Raw genomic sequence first — 27,776 nt, 5'->3', positions numbered from 1 at the left:
TGCAGCCTTGCTGCATTCTCCTGGTGGTAGAGTGGGGTCTTCTGTTAGCGAGCTGTTCCTGCTGCCTCGATATCCGAGCAGGGCGCTCTGGCCTTGACACATCCTTCTGTTTAAGCAACTGAGAGCAGCAGTCCTTTGTTATCCATCTCGGTGCCCTTGGTCTGCGGTTGCTTCTTGTGCATTCTTACACACATGTATTTTCATTCTTATTTCATTTGTATCAACCTTAATAGTCTTCTTTCAAGTCTCTGTAATAAGTTGACTGCAAGCCTTGGGCCAGCTGCAGCTTTTCTGAAGAGCCTGAAGGTGAACAAAGCCATCAGACTCCCACCTTCCCTTTACAGAAGGAGGGAGAAAAAAGAAAGAACAACCAGAAACCCCAGCAAAGCCTGCAGGTACGAACTGCTGAAGATGGGGTGCTAAATGAAAAGAGGCACTCTGGGTTTTAGGAGGTTTGCTTCCTAGGAAGTTAAACATAGTCCCGCCCTCTGTTTGTAATTGGCTGTCCTGATGCTGCCCACTCTTTTGTATAAGACAAGCAATGCAGCTGTCAGCCTCACAAGCTCATGATCTCTGCCTGCTGAATAAGTAGAAATGGACAGGAGGTCGCCCGTTGCCCTCTTCGTGGCCCTGTGGGCCAGCCAGCTGGGCGTGTTGGCAGCGGGGCACTCCAAGGTGAACCCCAGGATCATCACAGCTCCACAAGGTAAGTGTCCCGGGCTGCGGTCGGCTGCAACCTTGAGATGCAGCAGCAGCAGCGTCTGCAGCTGACACCTATTCCCTGTGCTGTGTATGTTCTACCTATGTCTTGTCTTTTGAGAAGAGTTGGTCTTTTTTTCTTTCTTTTGTCTCTTTGGGGAGACTTTTGGTTCTCATTAAAATGAGCTAAAATTCCTGTGATCTCAGGAGGGGGCTTCTGGCTTCCTTGATTGCTTTTGGTCGCATTTTTAGATCCCTGTTCTTGCCAAATCCTTTCCTTTTCATATTCTGAAAACATTTTCCTACAGGCTGGGTGTATGAAAGGCTGTCGAAAAGCCCTGAAACACAGTAACCATTTCCCCTAACTTGCAGGGAGAAATGGAGAAGTATGTTTGCATAATACAGTTAATTTTCTTATTCATCTGATATACTTACCCTGTTAGCTGCAAATGAGTTCTGTGAGTAAATATTTGCAGAAGATCTCCATTCTCTGAGAAAATATATCTGTCTGAAATGGCACGCAAGGACTTATAATCAGATCTGATCTTAGCAGAAACTGAACAAAGAAATGTTTTCAAGGAGCAAGCTTAGAGTACAGCACAAGCTTCGTGTGTTGAAAAGAGCAGACTAACGTTTACTGGTTTTATCATGTGTCTTCCAAGCTTTTTGATTAATACCCTCCAGGGAGGCTTTAACAAAAGACCCCGTCTTGTCCCCGGCGGTTCTGGTGTTTGGCTAAGCCAGCGGGTTCAGCCGAGCTGCAGATCTCATGCTGCTCTGCAGTACAACAGCTCCTCTGTGTTTCTTATTCGCCGACAACTTCAGAGGACACGAATTTCCCGTGGTTTATTCTGCGCCATCTGTTATTCTTCTGCCGTTATTTATAAAGCCCTTCTTCTTCAGGCCCATCGCTGCCTGCGGAGGAAGGGCCAGGAGCAGAGAGAAGGGCGGTGGGTGCGTGGCTCGGAGGTGGCCTCTGCCTGCCGCGTCCGTCGCACAAAGGGGAGAGACACCGGCAGGGAGGGCAGTGAAAGGTTGCTCCTAGTATTGCATCGTTTGTTTTATCTGCTGGCAGATGAAGTGGCTCAGAAAAGGGGATGCAAGCGGGGGAGAAGGCACAGAGCCTGAGACTGAACAGAGGTTGGGGGTCATGCGTTTCTCCATAGATGCTTCCCCTGCCCTGCTTAGGGGAGCGGGGGGGAAAAGTTAAATTGCTGGGGTCTGGTGTGGTTGGAAATGCCTGTCCTGGAGTAAAACTGTGCTGAGGGGGAAGAGAGGGCTCGAGCAGTTGATTTCCACCTGTCTCCGTGGGCTGTGCTTGGCATGCACACGCAGAAGGGTCATTTGGCCCTTTCCTGTATCTGTGTCAGAGGGTGGCTTTCCCAGCATCGAGTACAGCGACGATCTGTCACTGAGAAACACCGAAGCCTATTAGTGTTAGGACACTTCCCTGCAAGGGGATCAGCATGTGCTGATCTCTGTTTGTCTCTCTTTTTTTTTTTTTGAGAGCTTAGTTGGGACATAGGCCAGGAGGGATTTCAATTAGGGAGGTATAAGAGGTAGCTGTGTGGCACACTCATTAAGAGTCAATCCCGTGTCCTATTTAACAGATTGCATTTTGCTCAGCATAACCTCTACCCTTTAGGAAGTAGGTCTGTGGGTGAGGAGGAGGATGGAGAGGAGGGGGGAGGATGAAGAAATGGGACAGGGGCAAAGGGGATATGGTGGGTGACAGGGAGCCCTCTTTCACTTCCCCAGTGCTGCAGACACAGTGAAAGGCAAGCACAGCATCTGTAGTAAAACCTGCAGGTCAGCACACTGCTGCTGTTTGCATCCATGTATAGAGGCTTATCCCTTGTCACAGGGGTGGTGCTATTGCAGGGCTCGGTTTGCGGCTTGAGCCCTGGCCCTGGAGGCTGGGAGCTGGATGGAGAAGGGCAGAAGTCCGGGACATTTGCCGGGGCTGGGCCTGGCGTGCTGCATTTGCAGTGGTGCAACGCTGGCCTCAGCCCTGGGCTCTGCGGGAGCTGGCAGCTCTTCACATAATTAAATTTCTTACATGCCACAGCCCATCACTAGCACCAGGTATGGCAGCCTCAGCAAAGACACCTTGAGACGTTACAGCCCTGCGGATGAAGGGAGAGATTCCTGGTGCTGGCCAGAGCCCAGCTCACTCCAGAAGGGAAGAGTACGTGTGTGGGATCCATTCCCGGGCTGCGGCACTGGGGAAGAGGAGGAAATTGGTGCTGGGCAAAGCTACAGCAACCCTTCTATCTCTTAGCCTTGCTCCCTTTGCCAGACCCCACCAGACCCAGGGAGAGAGCCCTGGCCTCGCTGCAGGCAGCCTGAACTACTCCGCTGTTTTGCCCCGTGGTCCCTCATTGTTCGATTTCATAGCAAGGAATAGGTGAGGGGACATTGCAAGCTGGGGAAAAAATGTAGCTGGGCTTAGGTAGCACAATTCTGAACTGAGATCTGAAGACAAAGAAGCAGAGTCAGCCTGTCTCGGTGCCTGGAGCTGCTGGATTTAAGTAATTTAACAGTCCTGGGGACTTGGACTTGTGGCATCAGGCCAGAGCGGTGGGTGGCTGGAGCACCGTGTTCTGCAGATCTGCCTTTCTGTGAATGCAGTGCGTATAAACCAGCCCGGAGGCCATGGCCACTGTTTTGCCTTTATTTTGCCTCCCTGATGGTGCAGCACAGTCCAGGAGGAGGTGAGGAAGGGGCACGCTTTCCCCAAAAGTCAGCCCAGTCTCCACACATGCTCCGGAGTGTTTGCCACCGATGGCAGGGTGAGGGACCCCTGGAGCCCTCTCAGCAGCCGGCACAGGTGGCTGGCTGGGCAAGCAGTTATTTGAAAGCATGTCTGACTCTGCAGGATTTCTTCCTCTTAGGGGAAGGACACTCAAAACAAAGGGCTGAGGTCATCTCCGGACCACTGGTCATATCTAAAGTCCTTAAGATCCTTTTTACTGACAAGCACTTTACCCCTTTCCCCTGTGCAGCTGATCCAGCACACAGATGGGTCGGGGTGTCTTCTGGCTATTACCCTCCCCAGAGTCCTAATGAAGGAAGACTGTAAATGGCAAGTTCCCTATCTGTGGAGATTTGCAGTGTGGGAGTGAGTTCAGCTTTAGCAGCCTGGGCTGGCGCAGACGCAAGTGCCTCACCCTTGAACGCTGTGTTCTTGCTTATCTTCCCTTTTATTTCCATCCTCCCTCTGCCTCCATGTATTTTTCTAACCAAACGCTGACCAGCTGGGCATTCCTTTGAAAAAGGTGTATTCGCATCCCACAGTGGGCTTTTGCTGGTCAGCACAGATACTGCGTTTACTTTTCTGATCCATGTGCAGAAACGGAGACCGCTGTGTCCCGGGGCTGGGCAGAGCTCTCCAGGTGACAGAGCGGGCAGACACGGCCCCTCTGTACAGAGCGGGAGGGTGGCATCCCAGGCTGTCCCATGACCAGAAAGTCACCGAGCATCAGGAGAGCAGTGAGGACAGCGAGGAGCCTGAGGGCTGGGTCAGGCTGCTATAGCCTGGGGCCTTTGGTGCAGCATAGGAATTATTTTTAGCTACTGCCATGCTTAAGACTGTCTTGTCCCTGTTTACTCACAAGTGTGTAAATCTGAGACAAACTCACAGCCCCTCTCTGGTTGCCTACTGCATTTACACCTTGGGGTAGGACGGAGTCTGATAGTTTAATTGTTCCCCTCTTTCTCATTAACAGATGAGGCTGAAAGCTGGAGGGGGCAGCTTCTGAGCTGGTGCATAGCTCACAGGAGATAAGCAGGTCCCGCAGGGGAAAAGAAAGATTATACGCTTGACCCTTGGCTGCCTCGACTGGGTAAACTGACTCAAGCCTGCCCAGGGTCATGGGGGGAGTCAAAATGGTAGTTTCTGGAAGTTGCTCACACTGCCTGTAGTAGCTCCTGGGCTTTGCCAAGCTCAGCCCCTTCTCGTTGCCCTGGGAAAACTGCGCCAGCAAGCGTCTCTGAGTGCTGCAGGAGCTCTTCTAGCAGCTCTTCATGCTCACCGGTACAATGATGATGCGTTCAGCTAGCAAAGGAAGAAGAGAGCTGATCAGAGACGAGGCCAAACGCGTACTGATGGGGAGTGGTGGCAAAATGAGAGATTGTGGCACTAGCACCAGCTGTTACTCCTTAGTGACAGTGGCACTGTTTTCGCAGGAGCCATGGTCCCATGGGTGTGAAACATCTTTGTAGGACAGTTTCACATGAAGCACTCAGAGCATCGACATTTTCAGGAGAAAGCTTCTCACTTTCCCAGCAATGCTATTTTCTGCAGACGGCTCATTTTCACAGGGTGGATGATGCTGGTATCATAAAATGTTGGTTGAAAATATTTTTTGCTCTGCGCAGATTGAAAAAGAAAAACAAACCAAACAAACCAAGCGAGTGAATCACAACCACCTCCTGTTACAAGAGCGTGACACAAAAAACAACAGGCATGGGCGAACTAATAAAAGTTGTGGCTGCTGCACTGAAATGCTCAGGGCTGGGAAAGAGAGCCAGATGCAAATTGCTGACCTGCTCTCCAGCTCCGTGCCAGCCCTCAGGCCGATTCAGGGTCAGAATTGCAGAAAATTGGCCTGGGAGGGTATTCTATAGTTGATATAGTCAGGCTCGGTGCCTTAAAGCAGGACAAACTAAATCTAAGCCTGAGTAGCTGAGTACAAACTAAATCTAAGTACTGAGTACAAGATGCTTTTTAAAGAAGCTTGTATCCAGAAAAAGGGCCGGAAGGTGATTTAAAAGGAAGAAATTACTCGTTTTGCAGCCCGTGCTCCCCTGTTGAGCTACAACCTATGGTGTGCAGCTATTCCTGGTTGCTCCAAGAATAGGACTCGTTCCTCCTGTTGGGCAATCTTTTCTTTTCAATCCCAGCTCCACCCGGTGTAGTAGGCTGTGTCTAACTGTGTCTGATGTGACAGAGGAATGCTGTAGGAGTGCCACAGGAGCTGGATGCAGAAGCATTTCCTACCGTGTCTACTAGTTTCAGAGCAGCTTAAGTCTGCTTCGCATAATAAACCTAATATTGCCCTTATTGACAGCTTTGGTTCTCTAGTCCCCAGTTTGAATCCTGTTGCCTGGTATCAGCATCCTCCTGCAGCAATGTCTCCACCTCTGATTACTCGCTTGGGTTAAATTATTCTGCTTTATCAGGCACACCAGTACTGGGAGGGAGAGGGTGTCGCGAGTTTAAGGAGCTGCAGGAGTTTTGTTGAGGAATGCATGGACAGTCCCAGCCAGACACCTGCCCTCGGGCTGCTCACAACAACCGTGACCATGGGTTTGCTCGTATCTTGGATAACGCAAGTTTTGGAAAGTCTGATCTGAGTGTCTGGTTTGTAATGACTGACTGTAACGCGGTGGTTTGGCTTTCCAAGTCTGACTAATGCGGCGCTGTAGCCAAAGATGGACGTGGGAAGAATGGATGTTGTGTGTTCATACTGGTGGGGGTCGGGCGGGTAGAAAGGGGGTGCTAAGAAGGTCTGCGCGGCCTTCCTCAGCACTAACGCAGGAGGCTGCAGGGCTGAGACCTAACTGACATTCATTACAGGGGTGGGAAGCCTACAGCAGCAGGGCTGCAAAGAGCATGCCAGGGCCCTTCCTAGTCTAGTGAGGAAGTCCCTTCACTGCATGCATAATGTCATCTCTGTTCTATAGGGAACTGAAACTTCATCCTTGCTCTGGAGCCACGGATTGATCCTCTCACCTTTAAACCTCTGCTGAGGCTGGTGGCTCCATGGGGGACTGCACAGGTCCACTTTCCCTGCCTCCACCTCCTGGCTAGCCTCCCCTGGGCTGGGAGAAGAGGGCAGGTGCCTGAGAAGGGTTTCTCGGCTGCCCTGCCCTAATAACCAGCAGCAGGGAGGTGGGAGATGGCTGCCAATTAAGCTAAAAGGTAAAGCGGCTGTTACGCTGGTGGATGCTCATAGAGGTGCTCGGGGCAATTTTTATCCTGGAACGCTTTTTATGATAAATCAGTCTCTGGAAACTGATCTTCCTAGTGGGAGGGGCAGCCATGCTCTCCAGATAGCAGCCCCCCTGCTAAAACCATCCTTTTGTTGTTCTGCCATTGTTCCGGTGACCGTATAATAAAATACTATAATCACAGGCCAAAGTTCCCCAGCTTTCAGCAGGAACACGGCACAGCTCAGGACTGTCATTACAGAAAACGGCTTTTGGAAAGTAACAAAACCTGCCTCTAAATTTAGCACCCGCAATCCGTAGGGTGCAGCAAGCAGCTCGGCTTCGGGGCTGGTAGGGAAAAACGTACCTGCTAGATGACAAGCTGCACCCGTGAAATCAAAGGCTCTGGACTCATGTTGCAGCGGCACAGGCTTCAGTGCTGCATAATCTGGGGGGGTGAGCTTGTGGGGTGGGGGGCAGGGGATATTGGTAAAGTGTTGGCACGCATAAAAAATGCTGCCATGCCTGTCGTGTAGTCATTTTGTGTTTAAAAAGGAGAAACCCATCTTTCCTGAAGCACGAAGCACTCTGGTTCGAGCCTTCAGAGGATGAGCGGAGCCTTGCAGCACTGCCCGTGTTCACAAAGCCCTGCCTGATGGCAGAAGCTTTGAATTCAAGGCTTGTTCCTTCCCGGCTGCAGGTTAGGGGTCTCTTTTGTGGCTTGCTGAGTGGGCGTTCGGGACCGCTGCCGGCTCTGGCTCCAGCTTGGAGGCCCCTCGCGAAGGGGATATAGGCTGCTTAGCTCTCAGAAGAGCTTTTGAGCAGGCATGCCCATGCTCAGCAGCTGGCTTACCAAACTGAGAGGTTTTTTCCTCTTTTTTCCTGCCCTAGCTCACCCCTGTGCTGCATACTGCTGCCTGCTGCCAAGACGCTCTGGAGCTTACCAGAAATAGAGTGGAAATCGTTAATGCGCCAGAATATTTCCCTTCTGTAGTGTAACTCTTAAAAAAAAAGAGTATTTGTCTAGTTAGAGTGTACTCTGCAAGCTCAAGCCTTTCTGCTGCACTAGTGTGGCCCTCCTGGGCATTTGGATTGCACACAGGCTGAGAGCTTTTGTAGGATCTATCCCCGATAATGCGGGCTGAATTGTTTCCTCTGCTCCGGAGCATTTTGCTACTGATGGTAGGGATCTCTCGAGGGCAGCAGAAAACGGCTGCATGAGCCACCCCGTAGTTGCAGGGTCTTCAGGAGTGGTTGGGGAAGGAGCCAGAGAAAAGGCAAGCAGTGTCGTATGGTGGCAGGCGGAATGTAGCTTGGCTGAGGGTGGAAAAGTCCTGCTGCGGAGAGGATGTAGATGTTACTGATATATCCGTGGCCTTGCTCTTTCCTTTGGAGGGGCACTTAGAGGGAGTCAGAAGTGGTTGGGGAGGGGTGTGAGAAAAGATAGCGTGAGGTTTCTTGGCAGATGATTAAATGCTGCTTGTCTCCAAACTGTCTTGGGGGAGAGACAGGATGAGAAATACCAAACAGATTAAAACCGTCGCTCTGACTTGCTGTGAACTTAAAATAAGAAAGAGGAGTGAAATGTGTAAGGCAGTCAGGTCTAGGTTTGAGTAATGTGGACTTCCCAGCTGCATGTCTCCCCTCCGTGCTTTCACACCTCTTCTGGGTTTCCCACAAGTGCATGGATGCCTGTGCAAGGGCTCGGGGCTTACACATCCCCCAGATGCTCTCCAGCCTCCTGCGAGTTGCCTGCACTGCCCAGTGCTGGGCTCACTGGTTCTCTGCGTGAAGGACAACGGTCCCGGATGGAAAACGAAAAGGAAAGCAGCACACAGCCCAGGCCCTCGCTCTTGGATGTGCTGCTTTTGGGAACCGAACCACAGTGTTTCCTACAGAATGGAGGGCATGGGAAAATTACGGTCAGGGCTTTTACCCACCCCGGGCTGATGAGAAAGCACTTTGCCTTTGCTGGGAAACCATTTTATTTACTCTTTCCTTTCTGGGCACACACATATTCTCGGGATGCATCTCAGGAAGCTCTTAGGGATCTGGGGTAGAGATCTGTCGCCGATGGGGCTGTATTGGTTCTGCTCTTTTTATTTTGCTTTCTTTGAGGAATGACTGATGTTGGAGCATAGGTCGAACTGAAATGGTGTGGGGCTGCCCTGCACGTGGAGCGATGTTCCATGAGGGGTGATCCTTCAGACTTTTTTGCCTCTGCTTCCCCAGCACTGAGAGGTGGCTGTAAGGATCCTGGCTCCCAGGGGTGCAGCTAAATCCCCATCTGGTGGCATAAGCTGGGGAGAGGAGGGAACAACGGGCCAGGTTTTTTCGTGAGCGATGCGAAGGAAGTGGTTATATTGCCTTTCCGCCTCTTTCTCAGAAGCCCTCCCGCAAAAGCACATCGTTTTCCGTGAGGTGTGTTGACTGGTGGCGTGTTGGAGACCTTGCAACTCACAGCCCTTCAATCACTCCGTGGCAGGTCAGAGCAAACCCCCTAGAGTGTCCCTCTTGGGTCGTTTCATCTAGAGACAAATTGTTCCTATAAAAAACCCTGTCGCTGCAAGATCTGCTGAGGCCCAGAAGCCTGTCAGAGCGCTCGAGGCGTCCATCCCCTGGGAAGGGGATGGCTGACGGGTGAGCAGGGCTCTGGGGAGCATCTCCCTGGCCAGCCTGACTGTGGTTTCCTTGTGTCACATTGCTCCCTTCAGGCAAAGTCATGGGGGAAGGAAAACCTAGCTGCTCAGTGAGCACAGCAGCTCCCTGGAGGCATACTTCCTCCTTCCGAAATGTCTCAACTTGGGAATTTATAGATCGTCTAAAAAAAAAAAAAAATTCCCAGCTTGGCTTCTTGCCGGCATCTGTGGCAGAGCTGGGGAGACAGACGGTGTGTGGCTCTTGGATGGGAGCAGTGTGGTGCAGTCCAGTCCTCCCCCCAGGGAGGGAGGGGACCCATGGCAGCCCCGTGGGGTGTCTCCATCCCTCTGGGGTGGGTGCTGTGACTTCCTGTGCTCCCCTTAGAGGAGACCAGCTGCTAGTGGGGCTCCCAGGGCTGGTATCTGGCCAAGCAGGTAGGAAATCTGGGGATCATCCTCCCGGCCTTGCCTGAGGAAATAGTGAAACCGGAATTGGGCTGCAGAGTGATGTCAGAGCTGGGACCGGGAGTCCTGACCCCAAAGTGGGTGACTAAGGCAGTGAGCCTGAATCACATTCCCAACCCTTAAAGGAAGGTAGGTGATCCGCCCGTGCTGGGGTGTTTGTCATGCATCCTGCATGCGCTGGGGAAGCGGGAACGGAAGAGGGATCGATGTCATTGAGTTGAGCTGGCACTCTCATGTTCCCAAAAGCAGGGAGATGTGCAGGAGCCTGAAGCACACAGTCAGCCCTGACTCACGGCCCGGCCCGCGTTGCTGGGAGATGAGGTCTCCTTGCACAGGTGTAGGGGATGAGCCCCGGGGGACCCCCCCGCATTGTCAGTCCTTGAGTCAGCATTGAGAAAGCAGCTTTTCCCTCTGCCGTCAGAGCCAATCCCGGTCGTATTGCAGCAGAGATGTGCTGCTATCAAGGTCATAATCTGTTCAGTCAATTCAAAAAGGAAGGAAGAACTAAGTAATTGTTTGGAGAAGGAGGGAACGGGAAAGGATACGACCAGTGCCGTGATTCAGGCGGGAGCATGCTCGCTGTCAGACCTACAGGCAGCAGAGCAGGTGGCAGTGTCAGCGGCGTCATGCCGGGGAGGGTAGGACACGTGACGGTGATGACTGACAGTGTTAAAACATGTTACAGCGAGAAGAGTTTCCAGGGCTGCTGGGTGGATTGCCTGGGCACCGAGGAGCACGGTGGTGCTGGTGACTTGGCTGCATTCACCACAGTGGTGAGCTTTGGTGCTACGGTAATTTAAATCCTGTTTTGCCATTTGGTGGGTGGCCCAGCCCTGTGTCCCCATCGTATGGCAGCAGCAGAAGAGTTTGGCAGAACACAGGCAGCTTAGCTAAAGGGACTTCCCCCACTCAGGGCAGCACAGGTCCCGTGGTGTGGAGTGGGTAATGCCAGGGAGCAGGTAAACCCCACACCCTGCCTCATTTCCCCTCTTCATATTCCAAGGGGTGTCCCACTTAACGAGGGTTTTATGAGGAGCAAGTGAAGGATCTGCCTGTTCTCTGCATTGGTGCCGCTCCCAAGAAGCAGTGCGTTCTTATCTCGTCCTCCTTCCCTTTTTATTTTTCCCAAGCTTTATTTCAGTTCCTTATTTTAAAACGCTGGCACCAGAGCAGATTTGAACCATCATCTCCATTTCAGGGAGATGTAGTCCTCCCCCAGCATCAGTGAATTGTAGACCCGTAAAGACTTGCCCACTACCGGTGCTGGGAGCCGTGCGAGCCAGTGACTAAGCCGAGTGTCTGGGATGCCGGCACCAGCTGCCAGACCGGGGAATGGTGGAGTGTGGAAGGGAGAAGGACCACCGTAGCTGAGTCAGCCCTCCAGCCGGGATGAGAGCTGGGTTGTTGAGTTTGCCTGCAACGAGGCTGCACGCCCACACTGCTTCTCCAGTTGGACATCTGTTCTGGAGGTGGGGGACATGCTCCCCCCCGCACTGAGCTGTGGGATGCTCTGGGAGCCCACCCTTGCCGTGGTGCTGGGGAGGGCCAGGCTCTGCCCAGGCTCTTGCTGCCTTTCTGAAGGGGCTCCTGGACCCAAAAGCAGCCAGAGAGCCCTTCAGTGTCTCATTAAAGCTGGATTTGCCCAAGCTGTTCTAGGGAGCTGGGCCCGTTTCACCCTATCAGATGGGAAGCAGGATTACTCCGTTTGTTATCTGCGTTGCTCTGTGTGTTTGGGATGGGCCTCCCTGCCCTCATCTCACCCAGAGCATCTCCCTCTTCATTTCTCTCCTTCTCCGTTACCTCACCCCGCAGGCATCCTTCCGAGATGCACCGGGCTCCTTCCTTCTCCCTCATTTAATATTATTCTTCTTCAATCTGGTGTGGTACTCTCCATCTCGCCTGCAAAGCACAAAGCTGCTCTTTCTCCCATTCATTCCTCCGGACCAGGGTTAGCATTTCAATTGACAATTGTGCCATTGATTTGCACGCTGACGGTGGGGTTTGCAGTAAATGCCAGGCAAAGGGACTCGTCGGGGTTAGCGAGGCTCTGGAAATGAGCCCTGTGTCTTCTGAAGCTCCGGACTCGATTTTGGAAGGAGGGTGATGGCAGGGTCATGCCTTCCCCCTTTCAGGGGGGTGATCCTTTCTCTGCAGTGTCAAAAGCAGACTTGGACTTGCTAGGAGAGTCACGTCCCCTCCTTTGGGGACATAGTGTGGGCCATTAGATGCCCTCTGCCTCCTCATCCTCAGCTCTTGAAGCAATTTATACCCCAGGGTCCCCAGACCGGGGCAGGGTTGCTCCCCCTGATCCTGCCAGATGGGAAGCAGAGGTGAAGGGGATCAAACTCTCGCCTAAGCCGAGTTGTTTAAGGTAGAGCACGGGCTGAAGGCCAGCTTTGCAGGTCAGCCAGAGGGCTGCTGCAGAGGCAGAGAGACCCCAGCACCCGCTCACAGAAACACCTTTAAAAGGCTCCCTTCCAGATCGAGTTAAATCAGCGCTGAAACCACAAACACGCTTCTAGGCCCTGGCTAGCAGAGCTGTTTACTCTCAGCTTAGTGATTCAGTGCAGTCCCCGGGGAGCAGTAGGATAAATAATACGTTGGCGCCAACCAAATTATTGTTTTGGCCTTGTTTGCTTCTGGCTGTTTGGAGAAGTGTGTCCTTGCAGGTTGGCACAGCTCTCAGAGCTGAGCTTAAGAAAGAGGCGGTGTTGTGAAAAAAACCTGAAAATGAAATCAAAGGTAATAAGATCATGCGGGGCTGAAGCGTGCAAAAGGGTGAGGTAGAGGAGTGGGGAGTGCCTGCAGGTGTATGTCTTCTTGGATTTGCAGCAAGTTTAGGGGCTAGGCTGGAGGTTTGAAAACAAGAGCAAAGTTTGCTGAAGTCTGGCCAGACCTGCTTGCGGCATATTGGCGATGGGTTGTGCTGGCAGTGGCAACTGGATGGGGGAGAAGGGCTTTAGGGGCTCCCGTGTGCATGGGCTGTTGCCTGCCTGCTCCTCAGGTTGGGCCAAGAGGGGGATTTAGAGGACTGTTGGGAAGGGTGCTCGTGAAAAGGGGATTAGTCCTCTCCTCCCTGGCAAACATAGACTGAGTCTGTGGCTGGTGCGGTGCCCGGGCTAGCTGGCGTGCCCAGCTGGCTTCCCGCTTGTAGGGCCACTTAGGCAAATGAGTTGCACAGTCACTCTGAAAAGACTCGATGCCAGCTTCTCCAGCAGGCAAAGCACATGTTCAGGAGTTTCTCCGAGTCCTTGGACAGAGGAGGGATGGTAGGGCTGGGGAGGGGACAGGGAGCAGGCAGGGACCGTTGTCCATCCCGGCTTTCCTAGCTGTAGGGTCCCAACTGCCGAATGCCCCTCGTGGCCACGCCAGCCCCGTGGCCTCTGTCCCGCAGCGCAGGGGAAGGGCAGCCTGGCAGGGTTGCGTTAGCGACAAGCTGCGGGCTGGAAGGCAGAGATGGTTTCTGTACCATGGCACGCCTCCATCCTCTCTCTTTGCGGCTGAGGTGCCCTTGCAAAACTGCGGCCCGTGGGTCTGGCAGAGTTTCCCATCACACGGTGGTGGCTGGCAGCATCCCCCGTTAGCCAAGCCGGTGATGGGAAGGCCTTGCTGGCCTGGGTGCTGTTTAGCTCTGCAAGGATTAGAGACCCCAAGGAGGTGCCCAGCGTAGTTAAGTGGAGAAAAAAGCTGCAAATCAAGAAGCATTCAGTAGCCCCAGTGACCTCTAATAAGTCTTTTTTACTTTCAGCTCTGCGGAGCCTTGGCGGGGCCCCTGCACAGCATGCTCCAGGCAGAGGGGGAGTGCTGGACTGTGCAAGGATTGCCCTTTGCCTGTCCTGCCAAGTGCCCCTATAAATAGAGAGGGACACGTGCCACTGATTAATTGCCTGTCTGTGCAGGCAGCCAGCTCCCGAGGCAGACGCAGCCTTTGTCTGCTGGGAGCAGCAGCACTTGCCAGGAGAGAGGCCCCCTCTTCTTTGGAAAAGGGAAAAGAGGGAGAGATGAAAACGGAGTGCCCTGTCATGCTAAGCAGAGGTCAGTCCTGATCGGAGACTTTTCCCCCTGGAGGAGCAATTCCTCTCATGTCATTGCTGTGAATTTCATTAGGAGACAGGGTAGCCTACGGCAGCGCACGTGTGCCAGAGGGGTTGCACCCTGCTGCGGAGCTGAGCTCTGGCACGGCTGCTCAAAGCTGCCCAGATGAGGCTGCAGTGTCCCAGAGAGGGACCAGTGGCCCCCATCGAGGGACAGCAAAAGCCCCAGGACAGGAGGCTCACAACTGTGCTGCGGGGCAGGGCCAGCCTCCCACACCTGAGCTGGCAATGCAGAGGGGAAGGGAGGATGTTTTTAGGAAAGAGGAGCTGGAAAAGCCAGAAGGTGAAAGAGGAAGGAAGGAGCAGAGAACAGGCAGTTCTTCCAGCTGGGCCTGGAAAGCTTCCCATCTGCAGCAACCTATTGTGACATGGGTCCTGGGTCTTGCAGCTCACTTCTTGTTCACGGCTGGGGCGTGGAGCCCGTGAGTTGTGGCTTTACGTGCACCCTGTGACATGGGAACTCCAAACCTTGTTGGTCCCTCCTGGCCCTGGGAGGGAGGATGCTGGCCCTGCAGCTGGAGGCTGGCAGGGAGAGGTGTGATGCTGGGCTGTGGCTGGTAGATGATCTACCCTGTGGGCACGGGGAGGTTGACCCCCCCGCCCCCCCCCTGCTGCAAGGCAGTGCAGCAGCTCCTCTCCCGTTCAGCGGTATAAGAATTCACAGCTCCAATTGAGCACGTGCAAGGTCCCAAAGCAGGGCACAAAAAGCTGCAGGCATGTCAAATGCAAGAGGATGCAGGAGCCAAACCTACGAGGCAGTTGCCTGGAGCGGCTGTCGGAGGATGGCCAGAGAGGGGGGGAGCCCTTCATCTGGGAGGCAGGAGGCACTTGCCATTAGAGCAGGTGGGAAGGCAGCGCTCACCTGGATGCTGCAGAGCCAGTTCTAAGTCACTTTGAGCTTTTGTTCTCCTACAAGAGCTCCTGCAGCAAAGTTTCCCTTCCTCCTCCTCTTCCTCCATCACCAGCCCCGCAGGGGCCGGGCGGGGCAGCTCCATTGTGCAGGGGCCAAGGGGACAAAAGCTCAGCTCCCAGCCTGGGAGCTGCCTTTCCCTGCCTGCCTGGCGCTGGGCCAGCCATCCCAGAGGGCCCCCAGCCTCGTGTCCTTGTTTTTCTCCTCACTCGCACCGAGGACACAGAAAGTGAGTTGATCAGCCTGAGCTGACTGCAAGTGCTCTCGGCAGTGAGCTGTGCTTCCCCTGACGAGTGTCTCCTCTGTGCTGTTCCTAGGTGCGAAGGAGTATGTATTTCCCAGGAGTGAGAAGTACCCGGTCTTCTACCATAAAGAAAACAGCTCAGCCATGTACATCGGGGGAGAGGGAAAGCTTTATTACTATGACTTTGCAACCTATGAGAACTACACGGTAAGGATGCTCTGCTAACGTTTTGGCCCCGGAGCCCTGTAAGAAAGTGTCCAGCATCCATCTCACAGCCCAAATGCTAGATACCTTGCTCGGTGTCTTTGCCAGCTGCAAAGTCAGACCTGGAAGGGTCTGATCTCTGCCCAGCCTGCCCCATCCATCCCGCAAGCCACAACGTCACCATGGTGAATGGCTGCAGCAAGGGAGAAGTCTCCTACAGTAGCTGTGGGTGGGTTCTTCCCAGGCAGTGATCCTCCTGAGGTCTTTGCTGCCCCAGAGGGAGGATTTTTTCCAGTGAGGGACCCTTTCTTTAGCATGAGAAGGGATGTTCAGACTCATGTCACTGGGGAGAAGCTGTGTTCCTATCTCTTTCCATTGTTGGAGCCCAGGCTGCTTTTCCTTGAAAGCAGGAAGTTCTGGATCAGCTGGGCACTGAGTTAATACAGCAGGAAAACCCCCCAGTTGGCTTTCTCATGGCCTCTTCTCGTCCTTCTCAAACAAGTTGGTTGCTGAAGATTGGGCCCAGATACTTCCCTTCTTGTTCCCAGAAACAGCGTGGTTCATGTGTCCCAACCCTTGGACACCACCACCCAGAACTGAACACTCCTTCTCCACAATGACAGATCCTCTCCCGAAATCCTTTGGAGAGCAGCCCAGGCTGCCAGCTAGTCATGCCTGCCACTTTGGCCTTGCATCCCCACTTCTCCCCATCACCTCGAGGGCCTGAGAGATCCAGCCCAGCCTCCTCAAGCGTTTTCAAATGCTTAAGTGGGGAGAAGGGCCGCGTTGCAGTGTTGAATGACCTTCTCACCATCATGCTTGCTTTGCTTCTGGTGAAGAGAGGGACACAGGTAGTTCATGGACTGAGCCCACGTCAGTTGGCTTTTAGAGGGAAGGAATTAAAGCATATTTCTTTCTCCTTTACCCTAGGAAGACTTCCCAGTGAAAAATGAAGGACAGTGCATGACATCTGGGAGTTTGGTAGGTCCTACCTGTGGTGGGAACAGTTGGATGGGTGAGGGTTGGAGGACTTGGGTTCAAGGACTGCTGGGTAGGAACTGTGTATGCTTCTCGCATGCTCTGTCTGGGTGAAGACCTCCAGTGCCTGTGGAGCAGGAGATGAGATGATACTAGTTTCCTCCTCTGGTTTTAAGACCCATGAAAAAGCTAGGAAGCCATACAGCACTGTGCTTGGTAGTGCTGTGGGGCTGTGCTCTGCTATTCGCAGCCACTCATGCTCCTCTTCTTTCTCTTGCAGGAGGACAATAAAAATTACCTCACCTTAGTGGAGAAGTATGGAGATGGGATGTTAGTCTGTGGGACTGGCGCCTGTGCTCCCACCTGCTGGAACTTGGTACGCTGTGGCCACCTGTGATGGAACCAAAGCGAAGCACTTGCTGGTTTATTTTGTGCTATTTCCATCTGTAAAATGGTGCCCTGATCCCCTCTCCTTCACAGAGTGCTCTGAAATGCCCAAATGCCAGCTCCCTTGAGGAGTTTATCACGACAGCATGGGACAGCCCGCGTGAGCAGAGGTCCACACATGCCACCTCTGTGCTCACTTGTCGTAGCCCCCCTCTCCTCACCTCCTGCCATGGCAGGGGCTCTGCCTGGCCCATCCTTCCCTCGTTTGGGCCGCTTTCCTCCTGCCCCAGGGGTGGATGTGGGCGTCTTTCTCCCCTGCCTTCCCTGAGCTGGTCTCACTTAGGGACCATTTCTGTCCTTACCTAGACGCAGAGAAAGGAGAGCACTTCGTGGGACGGGAGAGGTATTGCTCCTTTCACTCCTGACTCGAATACCCTCGTCGTCGTTGATGGTAGGTCTCACTGCTCACGGAATTCAGTTGTAGTGCTGTGCAGGAAGGCTGGGCTCTTAAAAAAAGGGACACCTTGAGGCTGCTCCAGGGGCTTTATCCCTCTGCTCTAGTTGGTGATCAGCCTTAGTGCTTCTTGCTTTTGCCTCATTGAAATGCAGAACCTTTCAGGACAGGGCATGGCACAAGCTTGTTTATTCCTGTCCAGGACATGGGGGTTGAGTCTGTGCAGGAGGGTAGAGTGCAATGGAAACAGTGGGGAAGGAGGGTCCTGCAGGAATTTGCTCTGGACCTGGCAGAGGGACAGATGAGGATCCTTCCCAGAGGTACAGCAAGAATCTGGCCCTGCCACTCTTTAAGGAAAAGGGCTGGGGGAGTCCTGCCAGGCCTGCTCAGTCCTAGGCAGTGAGGACTGGGTTTCTTGACCTCTGTCCACAATCCCTGTGAGTCCATGTGCCCAGAGAGTTCTTGGTTCTTTGTTTTCTTCTCACAAACCCTTCTGCCCCATCCGGAAACAGCCCCCTGCAAATGAGCCTTCCTATCCCACAGGGCATGACATCTACTCCACCATCAAGAAGAGCCAGCAGAATGGCAAGATACCCCGTTTCCGTCGAGTGAGAGGGGGTGGAGAGCTCTACACCAGTGACACAGTGATGCAGAGTAAGTACAGAGGGGGGATCCTGAAGGCATGGGACCTGCCGCTTTGCCCCATTGGGCAGGTAAGTTGGACTCTTTGTCAGTCCACAACTGTGGGCCATAAGTACCCAGCACAGCTTGGAGGGGTACATCCTCTCTGCCCAGCTGGGGTGTAGCTGTAGAGCTTCTTGTTTGGGTTGGGTCACCCCTAAAGCTGCGGGGAGGGCTGATCTGGTCCCCGTCCGTGATGCCAGTGAGGAGGGACCCCATGGCTCCCTCCTGCTCTCTTGCTGCCAGCTGGGGGAATTTCACCTCTGCTTCTGGGACAAAACAACTGATGTGTGAGTTCCTCTTGCTCAGGGTGAGGAGATGGGGAAATGGAGAGAAATGGGTGGCAAGTCCCCTGTCACTTGCTGGAAGGAAATATGATTGTGTAAAGGTGCCCATCAGCTGCTGTGCAGTGGCAGAAACAAGAACAACAACTTCCACTCCGGGCAGTGACTCTTTCCAAATCCCCACCCAGACTGTGAGGCAGGTGCATGTTGGGCTGTGCATGGGATAGGGTGGGGAATAGAGAGAAAGGACCCTCCTCGATTTCCATGAGCTTATTATATTGCCTTCCCCCAAGGCTCCCCAGGAGATTATTGAATCCCTGCCCAAAGAAAAAATCAAATCAAAGTGACACTGGGGCAAAACAGGGCTTGTTCAAGCAGGGCAGTGGAGAGGGGTTAATCAGGGCACCGACAAACAAACCTGATAGAGCCACAAGGCCAATCCCACACTTACACAGAACTCCCTGCCATGGGGACACCAACTAACGATGCTCAGAGGGACCCTGCTGCTGCTGGGGCTGCCCTTCCTGGCAGTGGTGTATTAATAGGAAGAGCATCACTGGGTTCTCCACAGCAAACACAAACAACAGTGCAGCTTGCTCCCACCAAGGGAGCCTTCCTCTGTGATAACAACTCTGTTGCCCAAGAAGGAAGAAGGGGTTTGCTTTGCTGCCAAGCAGCCAAGGCTGCACTGGGCTCTGCAGACTTGACCTTCAAGGGAATAGCTGCGTGGAGCTGGGCAGGAGGGCGAGGAAGGGGAACCCATTGGGCACATGAAGAGCAGTTGTCAGTGCGATGCACTGGTCGGGTGTAGAGGATGGGCTCGGACCTGTCCTCTGCCTGCAGCACAGATGGTATTTGCGTTTTCTTGTCTGAGGGTGAGTGGTTAGCTGCAGAGCACACTGCTTTGGGCCCCACTGGTGGCTTTTCAGATGAAACGTGTGTGTTCAGGCCAAGGTTTTCTGATGGCTCACTTCCCTTTTCAGACCCTCAGTTTGTCAAAGCCACCACGTTAAGGCACGAAGAGCCTCACCAGGACAAGATTTACTACTTCTTTCGTGAAGACAACCCAGATAAAAGTCCTGAGGCCCCTAGAAACATCTCCCGAGTGGCCCAGCTGTGTAAGGTACCATGGGAACAGTCTATGGTGGGAGGCAAGAGTGTTACAGGAGTGGCAAATGGACATGCCAGCTCACCTGGTGTTACTGGCACATGATTTGGCCCCTCTGGCTCAATTCTCTCCTTTGCCACAGAGCTTGTGTGGGGTACGGCCATGTCCTTTGGCCTTCCCATCCTGCATGTAGGGGAGAGAAAGCCCTGTTCTGTCTCGCTGGGATATTATGCAATATGGTTGTTGCAGTGACCAGCACCAAATATACCTCTGGAGCATCCCCCAGTTATCCACCCAAGATGCTGGACAGGGAGGGTCTTTGTGTGCTTCTCTGCCAAACCCTGACTCCCTGCTTTCCTTCTCCCCCAGGAAGATAAAGGGGGAACCAGTTCGCTCTCTGCTTCTAAGTGGACCACCTTCCTGAAGGCCAGCTTGATCTGTGTCGACCCAGTCACCAAGGGCAACTTCAACTGGTTGCAAGATGTCTTCTTTGTCCCTGCGAGTGACTGGCGGCACTCCAAAGTCTACGGGCTCTTCACAAACACCTGGTGAGGGTCTTTACAAAACGGGGGGGACGTCGTGTCCCATGAGCCAAATCCTTTCTTTCAGCCCTTTAGTCTCTCTGGCAGGCACGTGGGTGGGAAACAGCCAGAGTGGACATGGTTGGCGAAGGTGTGATGCACACAGCCGTGCCCCAGCTGTAGGGCTGATGGCCGATGGCTCCCTGACCCTCTCTTTGTCTCGCTGCTTGCAGGGGAAGCTCTGCTGTTTGCGTCTATTCCTTTGGGGACATTGACAATGTGTTTCGGACATCCAAACTCAAAGGCTATAATGGTCCTAACCCAGAGATCAAGCCTGGGCAGGTGAGTGAGTGGTAAAAGATGCCCACGTGAAGTGGAGAGACCTCCTGAGACCGGGAGAGCTGGTCCCTGCTCTGCCACTGCAGTGGGCAGAGGGGAAGGTCCCACCGCTGAGCTGAGGCCGTGAGGAGGGTTGTAAGCACTGTGGGAAGGAACTGAACTTTGTTGCTGGAAACAAAAGGAGGCTGGATAAGCCCAACGCCTTCATAGAAAGCAAGGGGAAACAGGCTCTTACGTGCCTCGGCAAACAGGTCGGTGAACTCTCCTGTGTGCAGCTGGAGGACAATGTCTTGCCTTGTGTTTACGAACCCCGTGGGTTTCACCGAGCCAACCTGCAGCCCAGCCCTGCGCTTGCAGGTGCATCGCTGACCTGGCAGCAAACAGCAGCGTGGGGGGAGGCTCCCCTGAGCCTCTGGGGGGGTGACAGGGCGTGAGTCCACTGAACTGTGACTTCTGCAGGGTAGATTGCTGGTAGGACCTGGCACGAGCACAATCACAGCAGCCCCAGGGCTCGTGTGCTGTGCCTGGGCATCCTCCTGTGGGCTGAGGGATCTGTGCTGTGCCCTGCCTTGCTCTCCTGCCCTCGAGCCTCAGCCTCGGGGACCCGTCTGACTCTGACTGTGGCTTTTGTCCCCTCCTGCCGCAGTGCGTTTCCTCTGGACAACACACCCCGAGCGAGACCTTCAAGATCGCCGACAGCCACCCAGAGGTGGAGGACCGGGTGGAGCCCCTCTCCCCTACCAAGAGCCCCTTATTCCACAACAAACACCGCTACCAGAAGATCGGGGTGCACGAGGTCTCTGTGGGTGACGGACGCCGCTACAATGTGCTTTATCTGGCAACAGGTACTGGGAGCCCTTTGGAGTTCCCTGGAGTTTGCTTTCCTCTTGAGGGCAGGGAACCCAAAGGAAGCAGACGAGACCCCCAGTGCAGAGCAAAGCAAGGGGCTGTTTTCCCAGCTTGGCATATGTTTGTCAAGCAGAAAAGAGCTGCCAAGTCCCAGTACAGCTAAATACATCCAATTTGGCTGCCTAGCCAAAGACAGGCTGAACGCAGAATCCCAGCACATGGGATTTACCCGGTTGGGCTGCTTCAGCCTGTGGTAGGTCTCAGGCCAAGTGCTTTTAGGGCAAGGAAGGGGTAGCACAGCTCTCCCCAGGTGCAGCTTTACCCTGTCAAGCGGAAATCCTTTTCAAAGGGACCCACTCTGTCATCTCCTGTCCCTGCTTGCTCTAGTGCAGCAGCGCAGACTTCCTGCGAGGCCAGCGCCTCTGGCTGGAGACACGGTCCTGGGGCAGCGCAGATGCTGTGGAGCTGGGCCAGGGCAATTTAGCTGCAGGTGAACGGGATGGAGAGCAAAAGGTTGGCGAGTTCACTCTGGCAGCTGCCTGGGTTCCCGTGCAGTGCAGCTTTCTGCTGCCCAGAAGGTGCAAAGGTGCCTAACCCAGCGCTTCCCTCTCTTGCCTGCCTGCCTCCCCGGGCTTGCTCCCTACAGCTGTGCTCATCCCTCTTTCTGCACTGTGCTGGGATTTGTTCACTGACACTTGTGGAGGGACTCTCTAGGGCTTTTGTGTCCTAATCTGTGATTAAAAAAATGCAGACGCCTCTCAGTAGGTGGCCTGGGTTGGATTAGGGCCCACGCATGCTCAGATTGTTCCTGTTTTGCCGAAAGCCTTAGCTCAAATGCACCTAACACCTTGCAGAGACCTGCCAGGGAGCTTGCTCCAGCATTCAGGGCTTGGCAGGGCAGGTGCCCACCCTCACTGGGTCAGGCGTGGAGCCAAGGGCCAGCACCTGGGGGGTCCTAATCCCTGCCTGACCTGGGGTCACGTCTGTCACCTCCCCCTGGTTGATGGTGGAGAAGGGAGCGACTGTTTGGGAAGGGGAAACCATGCAAGTACGAAGAGGGTAAACAATGAGGATTCCTGAGCCCTGTTCCCTCAGGATCTGCCTTTCCACCCCTCCACCAAACTGACTCATTTTCTTAAATCACCACTTTGGAGTAGTTTAACTGGGGAGGGGAGTCAGTTTAATTAGAAAAACAGAAAGGCACAACCCAAGTTTCAGCCTCAGGCAAGCGGTGAGATGAGGCTCACGCAAAAACAGGCCAGTGATCAAAGCAGAGCAGAGCTCTGGAGAGGTTGGTTTTTCTTGCTGAGGCTGTTATAGTGCTGCTGATCAAAGCAGGCACAGCCAGGCCCAAAGGGCAACGGGAAATGGGTTCCTCATGGCTCTTGGCTGTGAGGATGACAAGGCTCTGCTGTGGGGAACACTGCTGTCTGGGGGACGATTTCCTAGCAGAGCAAGCAGGCTCCTTCTGAGAAAGGTCCCGTCCTCTCTGAGTGGCTGGTTTCAGGAATCCAGTTAAGCCTGGCTCTGCAGAGCAGGTATTGTCTGCCACAGCAAGGGCTGGAGGCAGAGCTGGTTCTCTGCCTGGCTTCCCCAGCCCTGCCTGCAGCCACTCTGCCTTGCCTTTCTGCTCTCAGCATGCTTCATCAGGGCTCTCCCCTCTTTCTTTCTAGACAAGGGATCCATCCACAAGATTGTGGAGTTGCCAGATGGGGTGCAGAACATCATGGAGCTCCAGGTCTTCCCAAAGAAGGACCCGATCCAGTCCATGATCCTGGACCACAAGAGGGTGGGTGTCTGCCTGCTCCACAGAAAGGAAAACAGCAGGTCGGGCTGTAGCTTTAAAAGCAGGCAGCAGGGGAGGCAGGGACAGCTGGTTTAATGGCATCTCCTGGATCTAAAAGCAGCCTCTGGATGGGTTTGTGGGGGGCCCCGCAGCGTGCTTTGCTAAATCCTACCAGCTGGGCTGATGTCCCCAGTTCTGGGTAACTCTCTGTGTGGTCAGTGGATGACAGAGGTTTTTGGATGCCCCCTCTCCTTTGGAGGCGAGGGAAGAACGCGGCTGTTTACTCCCTGGGCCAAATCCCAGCACACTGTTCCCCTCCCCCTGCAGTTTCCCTCTCGTTGTCCAGCCTCGCTGGCAGATGAGCTGTCAGATAGCGCTGGTGCTCCATCCCAGAGGTGACAACACTGCTGTCACTGAAGGAGCAAACTTATTTATACACAAGGCTAGTGGGGGGAAGGATGGTGGCTTCCCCTCCCGCAATCGGGAGATATGACTGTATTGCCTGGAGACCTACCAGCCCCGCTGGTGAAAACCACCCCAGTGTCACAGTGAAGCTGCAGGAGAAGGGTTAGACACTCGTAAGGTGGCACTGGGACACAGTGCCGAGATGATCGGCCCTTCTGCTTCCCTCCTGCAGGCGATGCTCTACGTTGGCTCAACAAATAAAGTCGTGGAGATACCCATGGACATGTGCAGGGTGTATCGCAACAACTGCCACAGCTGCTTGCTGGCGAGGGATCCATACTGCGGGTGGTTCAACGGCACTTGTCAGTCGGTTTATCTAAACCGGTACGTGGCTGGGTTTTGTGTGAGAAATACCCAGACCCTCAGTCCTCCCCTTCCTGGCCAGGGCTGACCATGGTTTTGAGGCCATCTTCCCATCACAGAGAGAGATGAGCCCATCGTGTCCAGGCAGTAACAGCGCAGACATCTGTGTTGTCCCCAGAAACTCTGTCTTTGCAGGGATCCATCCCTCCTGCAGCACCCCTCACACAGAATCATCTCGGTTGGAAAAGCCCTTGAAGCTCCTCCAGTCCAACCATGAACCTCACCCTGACCCTTCCCAACTCCACCAGATCCCTCAGCGCCGGGTCGACCCGACTCTTCAACCCCTCCAGGGATGGGGACTCCCCCCCTGCCCTGGGCAGCCCATTCCAACGCCCAACAGCCCCTTCTGCAAAGAAATCCTTCCTAAGTATAAGGTCTAAACCTTCCCTGGAGCAGCTTGAGGACATTCCTTCTTGTCCTATCACTTGTTACTTGGCTCAAGAGACTCATCCCCCCTCTCTGCACCCTCCTTTCAGGGAGTTGGAGAGGGCCATGAGGTCTCCCCCAGCCTCCTCTTCTCCAGACTAAACCCCCCCAGTTCCCTCAGCCACTCCCCATCAGACCTGTGCTCCAGACCCTGCACCAGCTCCGTTGCCCTTCTCTGGACACGCTCGAGTCATTCAATGGCCTTTTTGGAGTGAGGGGCCCAAAACTGAACCCACTCATCGAGGTGCGGCCTCACCAGTGCTGAGCACAGGGGTAAGATCCCTTCCCTGTCCCTGCTGGCCACGTTATTGCTGATACAAGCCAGGATACCACTGGCCTTCTTGGCCACCTGGACACCCTGCTCTGGAGAGGGAGAGGTCAATGGATTTTGAGCACTCAGCCCCTTTTTTGGTGTTAGAAGTGTGTGTAGCTCTGCTGGTTGTGATGCTGTTTAAAACAGTTGATTGTGGTGAGTTGCTGGGTCTCACATCTGTCATCCACCAACCTCCGAAGAGGTATCTACCCGAATAATCACAGCTGTTTAAACTGTCTTCCTTATCTGATCCACTGTATTTCATATGGGTGATTCCTTTCCTAGCGCTGAATCGCTGCTTCCCTGACGTTAACACTTTCTTAATGCTTATTCCCGTCTGCTAGAGAGGTGCGTCAGAACCTGAACCTGGACCTGTGGAGAGGAACGTGCCAAAAGGGAGATGTTAAGGAAGGTATGTAAAGGTTTTGAGCTGTAGGCCGTGTATCCAGGGGGTGTTTGGGGCAGGGTGGCTGATTCTTAGGTCTTTGTATGGGTTGTGCAACTCATTGCTGGGGAACTGGGAATGACCGTGCTGAAACGGAGACACCAAGCAAGTCTCAGTGTGGAGTTCGTCACTAGATAATGTATTTCTGAGCTGGGTGAGAGGTCTTAAACTCTGCGTTTGCTGACGTCCTGGGAGGAGAGTCCCACTGACTTCACCAGGCATGGGTCAGGCCCTGCCGTTGTCATTACATGGCTGTGTAATATGTCCCCATCGACCCAAGTGTTCTTCCTCCCAGGCTTGTGGGGGGATCCGTGGTTCCTGGACATGCCTGCCTCATCCCTCCCTTCTCAATCTCTTCCAGCAGATGACTATCAGAACATCACAGTCGTCCCTTTCTCCCGCTACTACCTCAACTGTCCCATCGAGTCCCACTATGCTACCTACAACTGGTACCACAACAACAGCCTCATCAAGACCTGCAACACCACCCACCCCCAGCAGGACTGCTTCCACTTCATCCAGAACGTGAGCCACATTCACTACGGCCACTACGTCTGCATCTCGGAGGAGGACGGCTTCAAGCAGGCTCTGGTGAAGGAGCGCCTGGTCAACCAGCTCAGGTTCATGTCCCAGAAGGGCCAGGCCACCGTGACATTTGGCTCTTGGCTGCAGCTGCTCCTGATGGTGGTGTTGGTGGAGCTCTTCCACTGAACACGACAGGACTGTGTTCCCACCATCCTGGCTGCTGCCGTTCTTCCTGCACTTGCTGTCCGTTCCTGAGGCGAGATCCCCATTCTCTTAGTCACTCCTCGGACATTAATCTTTGACTGTCCCAAAAGGGGTCCCGGGCAGCAGCCCCTCCATCTTTGGCCTTGGTGGAAGAGTCATGGCGAGGAAGATGCGACGGCCAGATGGAGCAGGGTTTGGGGACAGGGAGGGGAGGGGTACCCAAACGTGTGGGGGGACGTTCACAGTACCCAGCAGCGTGAAGGGAGCGGCGTCAGCCTCTCCTCGAGCCCGCGCTGGTAGCTCTGTACTGGTGACTGTCCTGAGCCTACCCTGGGTGCGGACGTTCAGGGGACTTCTGCCGATGTGCATGCACTGATCCTCAGGGCACGATGACTCCTCTCTTTGGGAACGTGCATGTGATGAAGAGGAGGAGCCAGCCCTTTCTAACTGGTTGATCTGTGCTTCGCTCCGAGCGGGGACTGATGCCTCCAAGTTTTTAGTGGCTAATGTCTGTCTGGGTTGGCAAGCAGCTGGAACGCTCCCAGTGCCACATGTGAGTCCCCTTCTGGTCTGGAGAATTGGGCTCTGGAAGGGTTTTACGGTTTGGTTTGTTTTATGTTTTTTTGCAGCTGGCTTTGACATGGGAGGGAGATCAGGAAGTAGCACTGGAAACCTGCAAGGCAAGGGCAGGCATGAAGTTAGCATTTTGCATGGAAAAGCCTCAGAAGATGACTAGATTTGGGGTGTGGGGAAGGACAGACCGAAGGGGACAGGAAGGGAAGGTGGAAGCAGAGCCCAAACCAAACCTGAGAGGCCCCGAGAAGAAGTTTTAAACGCACAAATCCTCTGCAGGCAGCTAAGGGCATTTATCTGTGGGCAGCAGGCAGCCCCTGCTCCCAGCACCTCTCCTCCAGGAGAGGGACCGGGCTTCCTCAGGGTGAGAGGCGGCAGGCTGCTGATCTCAGGGCGATGCCGACGGGCCGGGGGGGCTGCGGCTGCCCCCACCACCCGGAGCAGATCTGCCCCTCTCCCTCGCAGTGAGGGGACAGGGGAGGAGCAGGGTTTGCTTCCCTTGGGCTTTGAGGTCTTCGAGCAAGACTAAACTGTGAAAAACAGGGATGCTCTCCCTGCGCCTGTGGGCGAGGGGCGATCCCACACCTTGTCCAAACCTTTCCCAGCCCTATCGAGGGCTGGAATGCCCCAGCCTCAGGCCGTGTAACGGAGGGGGCATCCTATCTCATGCTTCCAATAACCTGTCACAGCAGCACGGCTCCTGCTTTGTGCTTGCTCAGAGACACTCAGGAGTGCCCGAGGGGTCTTTCTGGCAAGGGGGGCAGGATGCCCCGTGCCTCTTGTGACCACAGACTATGGACAACGGGCCAGAGCTTCCTACTGCACTACATTTCCAAGTTACCCCCCCCCCTGAATCTAGGATAGAGCTTCTTACATCCCTTCTCAAAGCACTTTAACTTTGTGAACTAACAAATACCTATTTATTATCAACTGATGATTACTGTACTTGTATAATTTTATAATATTATAGAAAGTGGGTTCAAATTAGAGAAGAGAAAAAACAAACACCACGACAGCTACCAAAAAAACCTTTCAGAGCTGTGACCAAAGTGAGAATGTGATCGTTGAAATAAAGAATGGAAAAGAGCAGGCACGTGCCGTGTTTCTCAGCAGGAGCCGAGGGATGCTGCTGGGATGATGGCTGGGCTCTCCCCTGTCCCTCTTCCCCCATGACCAAGGGGTCCCCCCACGACCAAGGAGTGCCCCCACCCTCTTCCGTGTCTCGCCTGCCACTCCTCCCCAGCAGCAACCGCAGCCCAGTGCCAGCCCACCCCTCGTGCCCTGGGCTTGCTGCTCCTGCTTCAGGCTGGCCCCGTTGGGAGTGAGAAACTGGGCAAATTTCTGCTGGAGAAACCCACGGGGGGGGTGGGGGGGTGGTGTTAGCAGCACCCCGCTCCTCACCGCCCACCACCTGCCGAGAGCCAGGGATAGAAATAGCAGCGGCGAGTCCTTGTGGGTCCCGGCACCTTCTGCCTGCGCCTCTGCTGCTCGCTGGGAGCTGGGCAGGAGTCACGGTGCTCCCGCGCACCCTTGGCTTTGACATTGGGAATGGTTTTTAGGAATGAAGGCAGGGGCTGCCTGGCTGCCAGCCCGTGAAACAGAGCGGTGCTGAACTCGCAGCTCTCTTTTTGCTGATTTTGGGAAAAAATGAGCTGATGGTTGACAGCTGGGGGTGGTGGTGGTGGGGGAGAAAGGCCGGGCTTGGGATGGAGGGAAGCAGGGAATAGCAATGCAAGCTTTTAAAACGTGCCAACAAAAGCAGGAGAGAACAATACCTCCCTCTCTCTTTCAAACCCTCCATCAAAGCACCTCGGCACAATGGCAGAACCGGTTGCAGAGCCCAGCAGCCCCGGCGCAGCGCTCGGCCCCCGTTTGCAGGGCTTTCA

The 27,776-nt window shown here is 54.2% G+C and overlaps 1 protein-coding gene across 2 annotated transcripts; it reads left to right on the top strand.

Annotated features, from left to right (window-relative positions):
• Nucleotides 1–555: 555 nt before the first annotated feature.
• On the top strand, nt 556–26,977 carry SEMA7A (semaphorin 7A (JohnMiltonHagen blood group)). 2 transcript variants are annotated; one of them, XM_074836874.1, is made up of 14 exons: nt 556–706; nt 15,059–15,192; nt 16,120–16,170; nt 16,448–16,543; nt 16,921–17,005; nt 17,552–17,662; nt 18,957–19,096; nt 19,451–19,629; nt 19,836–19,944; nt 20,588–20,786; nt 22,464–22,579; nt 23,214–23,365; nt 24,488–24,555; nt 24,953–26,977. In XM_074836874.1, exons 1-14 carry the CDS (start codon nt 595–597, stop codon nt 25,297–25,299), a joined length of 1,899 nt encoding a protein of 632 aa, XP_074692975.1. In that variant the 5' UTR covers nt 556–594; the 3' UTR covers nt 25,300–26,977. The 2 variants fall into 2 exon arrangements, with proteins under 2 accessions (XP_074692975.1, XP_074692974.1); XM_074836873.1 differs by having other exon boundaries at nt 24,950–26,977.
• Nucleotides 26,978–27,776: the final 799 nt, after the last annotated feature.

Source organism: Strix aluco, chromosome 12 (genome assembly GCF_031877795.1).
Source record: "Strix aluco isolate bStrAlu1 chromosome 12, bStrAlu1.hap1, whole genome shotgun sequence".
Lineage (NCBI taxonomy): Eukaryota > Metazoa > Chordata > Aves > Strigiformes > Strigidae > Strix > Strix aluco.
This window is presented reverse-complemented; position numbering and strand designations above follow the sequence as displayed.

What these genes read in the sequence shown, in the direction of transcription:
- SEMA7A (XM_074836873.1), top strand. Translation starts at nt 595, where the DNA reads ATGGACAGGAGGTCGCCCGTTGCCCTCTTCGTGGCCCTGTGGGCCAGC. An exon ending in GGGCTCTTCACAAACACCTG is followed by an intron (nt 19,630 to 19,835) that starts GTGAGGGTCTTT and finishes CGCTGCTTGCAG; the next exon opens with GGGAAGCTCTGCTGTTTGCG. An exon ending in TGTGCTTTATCTGGCAACAG is followed by an intron (nt 20,787 to 22,463) that starts GTACTGGGAGCC and finishes CTTTCTTTCTAG; the next exon opens with ACAAGGGATCCATCCACAAG.